Source organism: Phacochoerus africanus, chromosome 11 (genome assembly GCF_016906955.1).
Source record: "Phacochoerus africanus isolate WHEZ1 chromosome 11, ROS_Pafr_v1, whole genome shotgun sequence".
Classification (NCBI taxonomy): domain Eukaryota; kingdom Metazoa; phylum Chordata; class Mammalia; order Artiodactyla; family Suidae; genus Phacochoerus; species Phacochoerus africanus.
Genome location: NC_062554.1, coordinates 5,791,562 through 5,805,603, shown reverse-complemented (window position 1 = coordinate 5,805,603; position 14,042 = coordinate 5,791,562). Strand labels below are relative to the sequence as shown.

General features: G+C 46.8%; 1 protein-coding gene across 5 annotated transcripts in view; it reads right to left on the bottom strand.

Annotated features, from left to right (window-relative positions):
* Window positions 1–253: 253 nt before the first annotated feature.
* Window positions 254–14,042, bottom strand: part of NUP98 (nucleoporin 98 and 96 precursor) — a 100,251-nt gene continuing 86,462 nt past the window's right edge. For all 5 annotated transcript variants that reach the window (XM_047753993.1, XM_047753994.1, XM_047753997.1 and 2 more), the window contains 8 exons: window positions 12,047–12,204; window positions 10,121–10,264; window positions 9,256–9,398; window positions 5,720–5,941; window positions 3,590–3,831; window positions 3,007–3,161; window positions 1,662–1,773; window positions 254–1,554 (listed from right to left, as the gene is read on the bottom strand). In XM_047753993.1, the coding sequence (XP_047609949.1) occupies window positions 1,337–1,554; window positions 1,662–1,773; window positions 3,007–3,161; window positions 3,590–3,831; window positions 5,720–5,941; window positions 9,256–9,398; window positions 10,121–10,264; window positions 12,047–12,204 (1,394 nt within the window). In that variant the 3' untranslated portion in view covers window positions 254–1,336. The remainder of the gene's footprint in view (window positions 1,555–1,661; window positions 1,774–3,006; window positions 3,162–3,589; window positions 3,832–5,719; window positions 5,942–9,255; window positions 9,399–10,120; window positions 10,265–12,046; window positions 12,205–14,042) is intronic.

The following is a 14,042-nucleotide window of genomic DNA, read 5'->3' as shown; positions in this document are numbered from 1 at the left end:
TTCTCCTTTGCTGTACAGCAGAAATTGACAGAACATTGTAAATCAACTATAGTAAAACATAAATAAATGAAAAGAAACTGTTGTTTCCTTCACCTGCGGCCAATCCCTTTAGACTGCAAACTGAACAAGGCCGCCCCAAAGCTCCTTGGGGCACAAAGGCTCCAAAACACAAACGAAAAGCCAGTACCAGGGATGCTATAAACATTTCATTTTATTTTATTTTTTTAAGAAAGTAGCTTCAGAAAAAGAGGAAAATAATCTAGATCATTTATTTATATATATATATTTTTCAATAAAAACCTTTACATAATCTTCATGCATAAAGACCCGGGCGTGGATATGCTGTCTGTGCCTGCCCCACACCAGCAGTCTCAGGCCAGGACCTGGGGCTCCCCATAGCTGGCAGCAGTGGAGCAGAGGCCCTCTGCCTGTCCCTGAAGCCCAGCTCCCTATCTGCCTCAGTGTCCGCTTTACCTTCTGGGACCGTAGGTGGAGGGTGGAAAATGATCTGGGCCAGGATGGGAGGGGCAGGGGCGCTACCCAACCTGCCACGTTTCATCCAAATCCAGACAGGAGGCCTAGCAACAGGACTGAAAATCAGGACTAAACTGAGTTCTGGGAGCTTCCCAGATTCATGGGCTCTGTATTCAAGGGCTTCTGCACACGGCAGTAGGGAAGGTTTGGTGTTCATGGAACACTCACGGCAAGAACAACAAGCAAGTCTTGAAGCCCCAACCCTCCGTGGTAGGCACTCTCCCTACCCTAAATGAGTCAGAAAGACCCTGTTCTGCTTCCAAATTCAGTCCAACCCTCTTCTAAGAGTCAGATCAGTCATCAACCAACTTTAGAGACAAATTCTCTTCTTTCTGTGGACAGGTGACCTGTCTAGGTCAACAGTTCGTCCTTCTACCTGTGCCCCTCCTTCAAGAGTCCAGTGCTCAAGCACAGGCGGAGGAGGCGGCGGCGGGCTGGCATGTGAAGGATCACGAAATCCAGAAGGGCGGAGGGTGGGAAAGGACTCCCCTGGTTCTTTGGGAAGTGGGGGAATTCTGTCAAAGGTGTTTTTACTGACCGTTTTTTTTTTAAAAAAGGAAAAAAAAAAAGTTTTGAGGAGAGTAACAAGAGACCTGGCTCCCTTTTGTGGGTTCCGAAAGCCCTTGTGCTGTGTTTAGTAGTAAGAAAGCCCTGAACAACTGGAGGCTGCTGCTTGGGCAGCAGGAAGGGAGGGAGATTCCACAGCCAACCCAGAGAATGGCAAACAGTGCCAATCAACTCAATGCAGGGGCTCTGAGCGTGAGTGTGAATGCGCATGAGTGTGGCGGGAGGAGACCGCGGCTCATTGGCTCCCGACAGTCAGTTCCCGAAGGTAGGACTGTGTGAGACTGCGCAGTTCCTCCAAGGCATAGTCCTCGGGCATGGGGAGCCGGCCAATGTGGGGAGCCAGCAGGCGCAAAGGGACTCGCTGAGGGTCTGGGGTTGACTCGGAGGCAGCATCAGGGGTGTGCTGGAGGCTCAGTACCACCCGCAGCAGGTTGGCTACACGTTTGGCCATGTCTGCAGAAAAAGAGCAGAGTGAGCACCCAGAACCTGGTGAGGTGGCGTGTCATCAGCACGAAGACAGGCCGTGAGGAGGCAGGCGAGGGGACGGGCGGGAGGCTGACCTGACTGAGCCAGGCGGTCCTTGGCATTGTGACACTGGATCTGCTCTATCCGGGTGCACAGTGAGGTCACTTTGGTGTGTAGCTGCTCGAGCTCATAACCTGAGCAATCCACCTACAAAAGAAGCAGAGAAACCAATGAGGCCAAGAGGAGCTCCCATCACTCCCATCCTACATACAGACTATGCAAACCTCTGCATCAAGAGTCAAGCGAGAGGGGAAAACCAAGAAGCCGGCCCGAAGTGCCACGGCACCGACCTCCAGCCTGGGCGCCCAGGATAAGGCAGGACCTTAGCAGTCACACACAACAGGAAAGCAATATGGTGTACAGGGGCTGGGTTGGGCAAGTCCTGAGATCACCATTCATAGGCCACTTAACTAGCGAGCTTTAACATGGCACCAAAACTCTGGATGGGTCTGAGCAGACACCGTACTGACTTCTCAGAGGCACACAGTGAGAGGTGGAAGCCAAACCTAAATTTGACTTAGATCTCCTGACTCCACCTGAGAATTAGCATTTAATTATTAACGTAGATATTAACAGGAACTGTGATGTGTTATCAACAGAAATCAGTTACTCTCACACCATTTTACAGTGGCTAGTGACTTTTCAATATACTACTTCAAAATTCCAGCAGTTGGTAGATCCACTGCTAGAGCTTGTTATTTAAGATGTTAGTTGGGCACTTATGACTTACCATAAGTTTGTTTGTTTGTTTTGGCTGCACCTGTGACATGTGCAAGTTCCCAGGCCAGGGATCAAACCCTAGTCACAGCAGTGACCTGAGCCACTGCAGCTGACAATGCTGGATTCTTAACGCCCTCAGCCACCAGAGAACTCCCCAAAGTATTTAATATTTTGATAACTGTATCTTAATAACTAGTTTCTTTTGTAATCCTATGGATTTAAATCCTAGGCATTAAAAAACATTAGAGCTCCATCCATGGGCCTCACCAGACTGTCTCCGTAATATTTGCAATTGTAAAACACACCAAATGTTACACCAAACAATTAGCCTCATCACATCTGACCTTACCGTATCTCTCAACCCTAGGCTTCTTACTTAAACTAGGTGAGAAGACAAAGGGAGAAGACTGACTATGGATAAGCCTTAGGAATGTCCACCGGACATACTCCTTGGCCATAAGCAAAAAAAAAGTTCTGAAGTTTCATCAGAGCTGTCATAATGGCTACATCAAAGCAGCTTCATGAAAACCTTTCTCCTGCACCAACAATGCTATCTCTGCCCATAAGGTTTTCAAGTAGGTGCTCAGGCCTTTGGAGGGCTCTGTAACCTCATGGGCCAGGAAAGAGGAAAACCAGGCCGTGGTTTAGATACCATTGTACCTGCTGTATGCGACGGAGCATCTCGATGACGCGAATGTAGTCCAGGTAAACAAGCCCGGACGTTTCCCAGTCCTGGATCAGGCTGCTGCGCTCTGGGGGTGCCAGGTCTTCCAAGAACCCCTTCAGGTAGTCATAGTTCTCATTAATGATGGCATCTGAAGAAACAAAATATTGACCCAAAGTGCACAAGAAGAAGGACATGGCAGAGATCCAAGACAGGAAGAAAGGGAAAACTTGGAAATCACAGTGGATATTTTGAAATCCTCTTAAGAAAAATGTGAAGAATTTCTGGCTTTCGTTTCCCAAACAGGTATCTCTGGTGTTCCAGGTGAACAAAGAGCTTAACACAGCTGTGCACACCAAGAACACTCTGGGCAAACGGTAACGGAGCACCACTGCTGCTGACCCCCGGCGCCCCCCGCCCCCAGTCCCTTCTGCACAGGGAGCTCTCACAAGGTGTGGTCTGATTCGAGGCTGCCGCAGCCCACCCTGAGCATCATCTCGGCCCGACTCGCTGGGGGTCTGAGGCCGGAAGAATTCAGGGTAACGGCAGAAAACCCAGGCCCTCATGTGCAGCACTCACCGGAGGCTAAGTGCCGGATGACGAGTTTGTGGCAGCGGTTCCAGTGCCCTGCTTTAAATAAATAGAGGGCCTCCAAGTGCTTGTCAGATTCCATGTGTGCTCGCACTGCTTTGGCCTCGTGAATCCATTCAGCAGGCACACAAAGCTTCTGGGTCAGGAAAGCCTCCTTAGCCCAAGATTCAGGGGTCTCTAACAGCTGGCAGTGCCGGGTAAGCAGCTCTCGAACAGCCTTCTCACGGATGCTGTATGGGAGGAAAGATCAGGTAGAAGAAAGCCCATTCTCACTGATGGAGAAGGGTGCCTCAGACAGCTCCAAGCGCTCCTAGGGCAATCTCTTCAGCCTTATGGATCACCTCAAACTTCACTTAAAAAAAAAAAAGAGTTGCCATCGTGGCTCAGTGGTTAATGAATCTGACAGCATCCATGAGGATGCAGATTCTGTCTCTGGTCTCGCCTAGTGGGTTTAAGGATCTGGCATTGCCGTGAGCTGTGGTGTAGGTTGCAGATGCAGCTCGGATCTTGAGTGGTTATGGCTGTGGCCTGGCTGTGGTGTAGGTTGCAGATGCAGCTCGGATCTTGAGTGGTTATGGCTGTGGCCTGGCTGGCAGCCGTAGCTCTGATTGGACCCCTACCCTGGGAATCTCCATAGGCTGTGGGTGGGGTCCTAAAAAGCAAAAAAAGAAAAAAAAAGCTGGAAGTTCCCTGGCAGCCTATTGATTAAGGATCTGGCATCGTCACTGCCTTGGCATGCTTTGCTCCCTGGCCTGGGAATGTCCACATGCTGCCAGTGCAAAAAAAAAAAAAAAAGTATCACATCAGAATTATTTTTTATAGGGAATTCCCATTGTGGCTCAGCGGTTAACAAACCCAACTAGCATCCATGAGGACGAGGGTTCGATCCCTGGCCTTGCTCAGTGGGTTAAGGCTCCAGTGTTGCTGTGAGCTGTGGTGTAGGTCACAAATGGGGCTCAGATCCCATGTTGTGATGACTCTGGTCTAGGCTGGTGGACCCCTAGCCTGGGGGCCTCCATACGCCTCAGATTCAGCCCTAGAAAAATAAAATTATGGAGTTCCCATTGTGGCGCAGCAGAAATGAATCCGACTAGGAACCATGAGGCTGCAGGTTCGATCCCTGACCTCGCTCACTGGGTTAAGGATCTGGCATTGCTGGGAACTACATGAGTTGCAGACTCGGCTTAGACCTCATGTTGCTGTGAGCTATGCGCTATGCTGTAGGCTGGCAGCTGCAGCTCTGATTTGACTCCTAGCCTGGGAACCTCCATGTGACGAGGGTACTGCCCTCCAAAAAAAAAAAAAAAACCAAAAAACAGAGAAAAACAAAAAGACAAACAAAACAAAGAATTTTTCTTCTTAATTTTTTTTTTTTTGGTTTTTTGAGGGCCGCACCCACAGCATATGGAGGTTCCCAGGCTAGGGGTCTAATTGGAGCTGTAGCCACCGGCCTACACCACAGCCACAGCAACGCCAGATTCTCAACCCACTGAGTGAGGCCAGGGATGGCACCAGCAATCTCATGGTTCCTACTTGGATTTGTTAACCACTGCGCCACGATGGGTACTCAAAGGTTATTTTTATCTTTTTTTTTTTTGTCTTTTTTTGTTGTTGTTGCTATTTCTTGGGCCGCTCCCAAGGCATATGGAGGTTCCCAGGCCAGGGGTTGAATCGGAGCTGTAGCCACCGGCCTACGCCAGAGCCACAGCAACGCGGGATCCGAGCCGCGTCTGCAACCTACACCACAGCTCACGGCAACGCCGGATCGTTAACCCACTGAGCAAGGGCAGGGACTGAACCCGCAACCTCGTGGTTCCTAGTCGGATTCGTTAACCACTGCGCCACGACGGGAACTCCTATTTTTATCTTTAAAAAGTTCAGAGATCTCCCTCCCTCCCTCCTCAGAATCCTGGGAGGTCTTAGGATAAACAGCATAGTTTGACACTTAACCAAACGCAGTCTCATTTCTAACTTGTTCACATAAATACAGACACTGTCTTAAGGTTTATCACAAGGCTGGACCACAAATATATTCTGACCACTTACTTGCTGAATTGAACCCTAGGAGCCTGACTCCTTTGGCACTGCGCCCAGGGCGTGCAGCGGCTTCTCACTCACCTTGAGTTGTCAATGTGCAGGAAGACAAAGATGGCCCACTCCCAGAGCCCCTCGCTCTCCAGCTGGCCAGCATAACTGGCCTGCAGCACGCCCTCACACTGCTCGGAGAGGTGGGTGTAGTTCAGAGCCCGCAGCACTTCCCACAAGTGCCAGCTCAGGCGATAGTCCAAAGGATCCGCGGTGACGCTTCGAGGCTCCAGCAGCGGACTGAGATCGTAATGCCTGCGGAGGACAGTGTGCCAAGGTTACCATACCCGGCCGGGGGCCACCTGCACGGACAGGTCACCTGTTCCAGCTGTGGCTAAGGAAACAATAAAGGCAGGCGCCTGAGAGCAGAAGCATCATAAGCCCCCGAGTCTACTTCCTCTAGGTTCAGCCAGGTTACAGACCCTACCAAAACCCAAGGCATCTTTGCTTCTGTGGCTTTTCTAACAGGTTTGCTGGGTTTTGTTTGGTCTGTAATTTTACCATCCTGGTACGGGGAGCCTGCACAACCCTCACCCTTCCATACTTTCATTAAGTACATTTCATTACTTTGCTTAGCCATTTAAAAAATGCAACTGACCTTGTGTCTTTCAGGCTGTTCTATCTAAAGTTGCTAGCAAGCTACTTTCTCTGTCTGTCTGAACAGCTAACTCGTCTTCATGATGGGTACTTCCTTCCATGGCCTGTAAATCTCACCTTTGTCTACACTGGGGAGCATTCTCTACAAAGAAATCCAGGTACCTGGGGTTTGAAAGCCTCCCTACAGACCTTTGCTTTTTCTTCTGCTGGGGGCCCAGGGATTTCAATGATTCCGGACCAACTTATGTGTCACGTCCTTAGCTTCCAAGTCCCAGACCATAAGAACAGTAAAAGTAAAATCTCACACCCGTTAAGTTTTAAAGCTCTGGCCCTTGGATCACCAACCGAAGCGTTTCCTTTCACCCCAGGCCCCGGACGTGTCAAAAGTTCCTAACACCTGCCCCAGTGACAGACGCCTTCAGAGCCGTCAACCTGAACACTGGACGATGACGCACATGTCCTACAATTTGCCTTGACCAACAATATACGTCCTAGCCACATGCAGCCATTCGACACTCGAAAAAGAGCTAGTACGAAGGCGTAATTAAACCTGTCTTGTGTGAATAGCAGCCATTATGTTGGGCTGTGCAGCTCCTTACAGTTTATGTTAAGTTTTTTTGTTTGTTTTTTTTTTCCTCTTCTTTTTAGGGCTGCACCTGGGGCTTATGGAAATTCCCAGGCTTGGAGCCACAGCTGCCGGCCTACATCACAGCCACAGCAACACAGGATTCAAGCCACATCTGTGACCTACACCACGGCTTGCAGCAATACTGGATCCTTAGCCCACTGAGTGAAGCCGGGGGAATTGAACCCCTCATCCTCATGGATACTAGCTGGGTCCTTAACCCACTGAGCCACAGCAGGAACTCCTCTGTAAGGGTTTTAGTTACAGCAATTGTACCTTACACAAGAAGAAGGCTTACTATCTCATTCTGGCTTTAGTGTCTCTATTTCTGGCACCTTGAGATGTATTCTTTTCTTCCTCTTCTTTTTCTCCGTTTTTTTCTTTGACATTAGAAAACGACTTACAATAAACTGTGCATGTTTAGAATGTACACTTTCCTAAGTTTTAACATATGCATATTACACCTGTAAAACTACCCCCAAGATCAGGATGGCAAGCATACCCATCACCTCCAAAAGTTTCCTTAAGCCCCCCTATGAGCCCTCTTTCCTGCCCCCCTACACCTGCCCTTCCCAGGCAGACACTGATCTTCCTGGCATAGGGTAGCTTGCATTTTCTCGAGTTTTACAGAAACTGGAATTACGGTAGGTACATTTTGGAGCTATTCCTTTTTTGTCTCACCTCTTCAAAACTAAGTAAAATTATTTTGTGATTCACCACGCTATTATTGCATGTTATCAACAGTTCGTTCTCATTACTGAGGACTACCTATTCTATTGTAGGGATGTGCCACAATTTGCTTTTCTAATCACCTGTTAATGGAAATTTGGGTTGTTTCCAGTTTTGGATCTTTACATATAAAGCTGCTATCAACATACACAGACACATACATTTTCACTCCTCTTGGGTGGATACTTGGCTGGATCATATGTACGTAGCTGTACATTTGATTTTTTAAGCTGTCAAACTGTTTTCCAAAGTGCCAGTACTATTTAACTTTTTTCACCAGCAGCCTAAGAGAATTCCAACTGCTCTTCATCCACGAGGACAACTGGTACAGGTCTTTTTAATCCTGAGCCGTACTGACGGATGGGGAGTGGTATCCCACCATGGCTTTAATTCTACCGATTAACAACTCTTCACGGGCTTGATATGCAGGTCTTCTTTGGTGAAGCATCTGTTTAAGTATTTTCTCAAATTTTAATGTTTTTTAATTTTTAGGTTTTTTTTTTTTTTTTTGGTCTTTTTAGCGCCGCACCTGCGGCACATGGAGGTTCCCAGGCTAGGGGTCTAATTGGAGCTACTGCTGCCGGCCTACACCACAGTCACAGCCGAGCTGCGTCTGTGACGTGCACCACAGCTCACGGCAACACTGGACCCTTAACCCAAGGAGCGAGGCCAGGGATCAAACCTGTGTCCTCATGGATGCTAGTCAGATTTGTTAACCACTGAGCCACGACGGGAACTCCCCTCACCGAGTTTTAAGTTGGATTGCTTGTTTTCTTATTAACGAGTTTTTAAGAGTTCTTTACATCTTCTGGATAAAAGTCCTTCATCACACATATGAATGGCAATATTTTCTCCCAATCTGTGGCTCATCTGTTAATTCTCTTTTTTCTATCTCTCTTTTTTTCCCTAAAGTACAGGTGATTTCCAATGTTGTGCCAATTTCTGCTGTACAGCAAAGTGGCTCAGTCATATATTCTGACTCTGTCAAACGTTCTGACAAACTTTTTAAATATTATTTTCCATCATGGTCTATCCCAAGAAAATGGATAGAGAGAGTTCCCTGTGTTATACAGTAGGATAATGTAAAGGCTACCTTGATACTGATGGTAGTTACATTACATTAAAACATATATCAAAACACATACTTTACTGTATGTAAACTGTATCTCATTAACGTTGATTACAGTCATTTTCGTATTTCTTTTTTTTTTTTTGTCTTTTTGCTATTTCTTTGGGCCGCTCCCGCGGCATATGGAGGTTCCCAGGCTAGGGGTCGAATCGGAGCTGGAGCCACTGGCCTATGCCAGAGCCACAGTAACGCGGGATCCGAGCCTCGTCTGCGACCTACACCACAGCTCACGGCAACGCCGGATCCTTAACCCACTGAGCAAGGGCAGGGATCGAACCCGCAACCTCATGGTTCCTAGTCGGATTCGTTAACCACTGCGCCACGACGGGAACTCCATTTTTGTATTTCTAATCCTAGTTCCAATGTTCTTTGCACTCAACCACTTTAAGCTGTATTTTGGTAATTTATACAGACTTTCCCAAAAGGGAAAGGACTCCCCATGGCTCATGGTCCCCCCCCAAGTGGCTCCAACACATGGCTCTGATTTACCTGTCACTGTAGAGTTTTAGAAGGTGAAAGCAGACGTCTTGGAGAGGCCTCTGTGAGTCCTGTTCCTCCTCCACCATACAGCCAGAGCCCTCCAGGTATGAGGGAAGTGGGCAGCAGGCGTATCTGTCACCCTCAGAGGTATCCTGGAGTTGAAAATGTGATAAAAAAACAAAACGTCAGCTGCTAGCCTGTTTCACTAGATGCTATTATGTCTCAGGGATTTTAAACTTATTTTGATCAATGACCTACTCTACCTGCCTTCAGTGGACTGGCAAAGACCACGGATAGCTCTCGCTAACCCACCACCTTTCTCGCCACAATTCTTATTACACTCAGTTTTTTTAGTGTTCTCTTTTTCCTGACAGATAATTCTGACAAGTGATGATAAAGACAATGAAAAATTTTTAATTTTACATTTGTTAATAAGAACCCAGTGATGGCATTAAAAATGGTTTAATAACCCTTCAACCTCCAAATGGACAGGAATATGAAAGAAGATAGTTAGAGGCAGAGGTCAGACTTACTAATTTGGGGCGCTAATAAGCCTGAAGTCAGGCTGTATCTCAGGAAATTCCCAAAGGAAGGAGCGAGCATTAGTGATGAATGAAAACCGTCTAACGCTGGGGCAGGAAAACAGAAATAAGAAAGTGAATTGTGGAAACTTAGCGTATTAAAGAAAACAGAAGCAGACACTTGGAAATTTCCCATCAGATTTCCTGGGTCCCTTTCAATTTTATGGTACTTTCAAGAACAAACAGGAAAAGGTATTATGAAATGTGACTTGATGGTTTCTCCCCTGTGGTACCTTTCTGGAAAAACAGAACTACTACCAGGACTCTTGCTTGGCTCTACTGGACACGTGTACCTGAAATGCTTCTTCGTACATGCTGAGCGCCCTGGAAATGGAGGCTGTTGGCGGAAGCAAATACCAGAGATGGACAGCCAGGGAGCGCTTCCAGTCCAACTGGGAGCACACGTTGACGTGCTTCTGCTCGGAGAGCTGCCATACCTGCGGGAGAGGAAATCCCCGCTCGAAGTTACACGCTTCCTTGCTGCTGCCAGCTCTGAGGCTGGTCACTTAGATATTCAAGTTGCATTTCCAATGATTTAAACGGCAGTGTTAATGATCTAGATAGAAAATACGTACACCTTTGGTGGCAGGTAGCAGGGTGGACTTAGACAATCAGTCCCCTCAAAAGAGGGGAGAATAACTCACTGCCCACAGTTGCCACCTCTAAGGGGTGAATAAATTCTTTTTTTTTTTTTCTTGTTGGCCGCCCCATGGCATAAGGAGTTCCCAGGCCAGGGATCAGGTTTGAGCAGCAGGTGTAACCAAAGTTGCAGCTGCAGTAATGCTAGCGCCTTAACCCACTGTGCCGGGCTGGAGATTGAACCTGCATCCCAGTGCTCCCAAGACACCGCAAATCCCACTGCACCACAGCGGCGACTCCAAGGGGTGAATAAATTCTGGTCAGCTCTTTCCTTTACGGAAATTGACTTTGCGTGGGCACTGGTAGCAACAGAAAGGTGGCTTGAAGTGAGGATGCTACCTCGTCTGTAAGATGGAACAGAAGTGGCTATTACGAAGAAAGAGGCAGAGCTCCTGCTCTGGTGCAGTGGGTAAGAATCGACTGCAGTGGCTTATGTAGCTACAGAGGCATGGGCTCGATCCCCGGCCCAGCATGGTGTGTTAAAGACGTGGGTTGCAGCAGCGGCTCAGATACAATTCCTGACCTGGGAACATCTATGATATGGGTACAGTAATGAAAAAAAAAAGCCCACACAACATCAAAAAAATGTCCATATACAGTAAGTTAAAAAAACTTGCAGAACTGCTATGCATAATTCACTTTATTTGAATATACACAAGTGTAAATATATTTGAATCTATGTTGTAATAGGCTTAAAATACGTCTAGAAAGACAAACAATTATATTATCACTATGATATGGGATATATTGAATTTTAACATTTAAATTGTTTAAATATTTTATTTTTATTTTTTCCCTTATACTTGATTTATGCTGTTCTGTGAATTTCTACTGTATAGCAAAGTGATCCAGTCATTCACACACACACAATTCTTTTTCTCACATCATCCACCATCATGTTCCATCACAAGTGCTTAGATATAGTTCCCTGTGCTGTAGAGCAGGATCTCATGGCTTATCCACTCCAAATGCAACAGTCTGCACCTATCAACCCCAGACTCCCAGACCAACATTTTAATTTTTATACAACTAGCTTTTTGCCTTTTTAGGGCAGCACCCATGGCATATGGAAGTTCCCAGGCTAGGGACTGAATTGGAACTGTAGCCACTGGCCTACGCCTGAGCCACAGCAACACCAGAGCCAAGCCTTGTTTGTGAGCTACACCACAGCTCACGGCAACCCGGGATCCCCAACCCCTGACTGAGGCCAGGGTCCTCGTGGATGCTAGTTGGTTCTGTTACCGCTGAGCCAATCAAGAACTCCTTTTTTTTTTTTTTTTTTTTAAATGTATATGGAAGTTCCTGGGCCAGGGACTGAATCTAAGCCGCAGCTGTGACCTATGCTGGATCCTTAACCCACCATGACACAGCGGGAACTCCTATATAACAAGTTTTGTTTCCCACAGCGTATAGGTTGTACCTCTGCAGTTTGAAAATATTTGTTAAAAGTTAAGCACGTTAAATTGCTTAGTTATGTGTTAACAGTGTACAATTTACAAAGATAGCGCTTTGCCTTAACATCAAGCCGTCTTGAATCTATGTGGCGATTTCTGTGTGTTTATTAGAAAAGAGGAAAATACCGGTTTTCCAGCCAACAGGGCGAAGACACGCAGTCTCTCATCCTGGATGAAGCAGTCGGCCTGGAGCTGATGCCAGTCCACCAGCTGCATCGTAAGCAGCTCGCGGACCGACTGGCTGCCAACCAGCTGGGATAAAAGAAGGGCAAGACGATGGTCACCTACAAGAGACACAGAAGTTCTCCGGTGAAGCTGACAATCTGCAGACCGGGGGACACCTTTGGGCGCATTATCTTATTTCTTCCGTCCCTCAAGAGGGAGAACTTAACACCTCCGACTCCGTTCTGCAGTAGTGCTAAAATATTGATCAAGAACTCACCATTTCTGCTTGGTAGAAAATCTTTAAAGGAGCTTAACCTGCTGGCACAGCATTGTAAACCAACTGTATTTTTTAATAAAAATTTTCTTTAAATAAACAAAGTAGCTTAATCTAAATTACATATAAATTGTATGGTACACACAGTTTGGTGTCCAATGTACTATTACTTCCGTCACCCTCCACAGGGCACTTCATCTGTAAAATGGAGGGAAATATCAGGATTCAAAGGTTTGTAGTGAGAACTGAGATGAGGAGTTCCCTTGTGGCTCAGGGGTTGAAGATTCAGCACTGTCACTGCTATGGTGAAGGTTCAATCCCTGGCCTTGCTCAGTGCATTAAGGATCTGGCATTGCCGTGAGCTGTGGTGTAGGTCACAGACGCAGCTCGGATCCCGTGTTGCTGCGGCTCTGGCGCAGGCCAGCAACTACATCTCTGATTAGACCCCGAGCCTGGGAACCTCCATATGCTGTGGGTGTGGCCCTAAAAAAAGACCAAAAAAAAAAAAAAAGATTCTAATTAGCCAGAATGAGAGGTGACAGAAATTTTGGTTTATGAAAATTTCCAGTTAAATTGTGAGTTAAGTCTTGTTTTCAGCCCTAATACAAACCTCCTAAAAGTTAATACCGCTTTTCCTTTTGTTTTTGGAAATGGGTTAAGTGCTTACTCGACTAAAGTACTCTTCTGCCAGAAACTAAAGCTTTCATCTCAACGCCTTTCCTTCACAAACCACAGAGGCCTGGAGGAAAGAAATCACCCATCAGGAACGTGGTCGGAAGAGTGGGAACAGGCTAAGCTGTCTCCCTGAATGTGCACAGGTGACCAGAACACGACTGGACTACGATTCCTATAAGAAGGGTTGCAGCTCATCTGACCATGAGCTGCTAGTATTCTAGGGGAATAATAATCGAGAAAAAAAAAAAAGACTATTTCTCTGTATCTACTGGACAAGTTCTGAGAAGGAACTGGCATTTCACATCCTGAGTCAATCACCCATCAACATCATCACTCTGCTCTGATCAGCCAATCAGTTTCTGCAATCTTGCCTTTTCACATAGATTCTCCCACTGACAAGAACACACATCTGAGCAAGTGGAAGAATTCTAGCGCACCTCAGGTTGCGCTTACTGTGTGATGTGAGGGAAGGGTCTGGATTCATCTTTCGCATGTGATTATCTGGCGATTCCAGCATTATTTGCTGAAAAGATTATCCTTTTCACATTGAAACTATCTTGTATCTTTGTCAAAAATCAACTGACTATGAGTGAGTTTTATATTTAAATTCTCATTTCTGTTCCGCCAATCTCAATGTTCATCTTTCTGCCAGTTCCACACTGTCGTGACTGCTCTAGCACTACAGGAGTTTCGAAATCAAAAAGCACTGAGTCCGCTGACTTTGTTTTTTCAAAATTGTTAAGGTTTTCTACATTCCACATAAGATCAGCCTATTAATTTCTTTTTCTTCCCCCCCTTTGTTTTGCCTCTTCTAGGGCCGCTCCTGTGGCACATGGAGGTTCCCAGGATAGGGGTCAAATCGCAGCTGTAGCCACCGGCCTACACCACAGCCACAGCAACGCCAGATCCGAGCCACGTCTGCAATCTACACCATAGCTCACGGCAACGGCTGGATCCTTCATCCACTGAGCGAGGCCAGGGATTGAACCCGCAACCTCATGGTTCCTA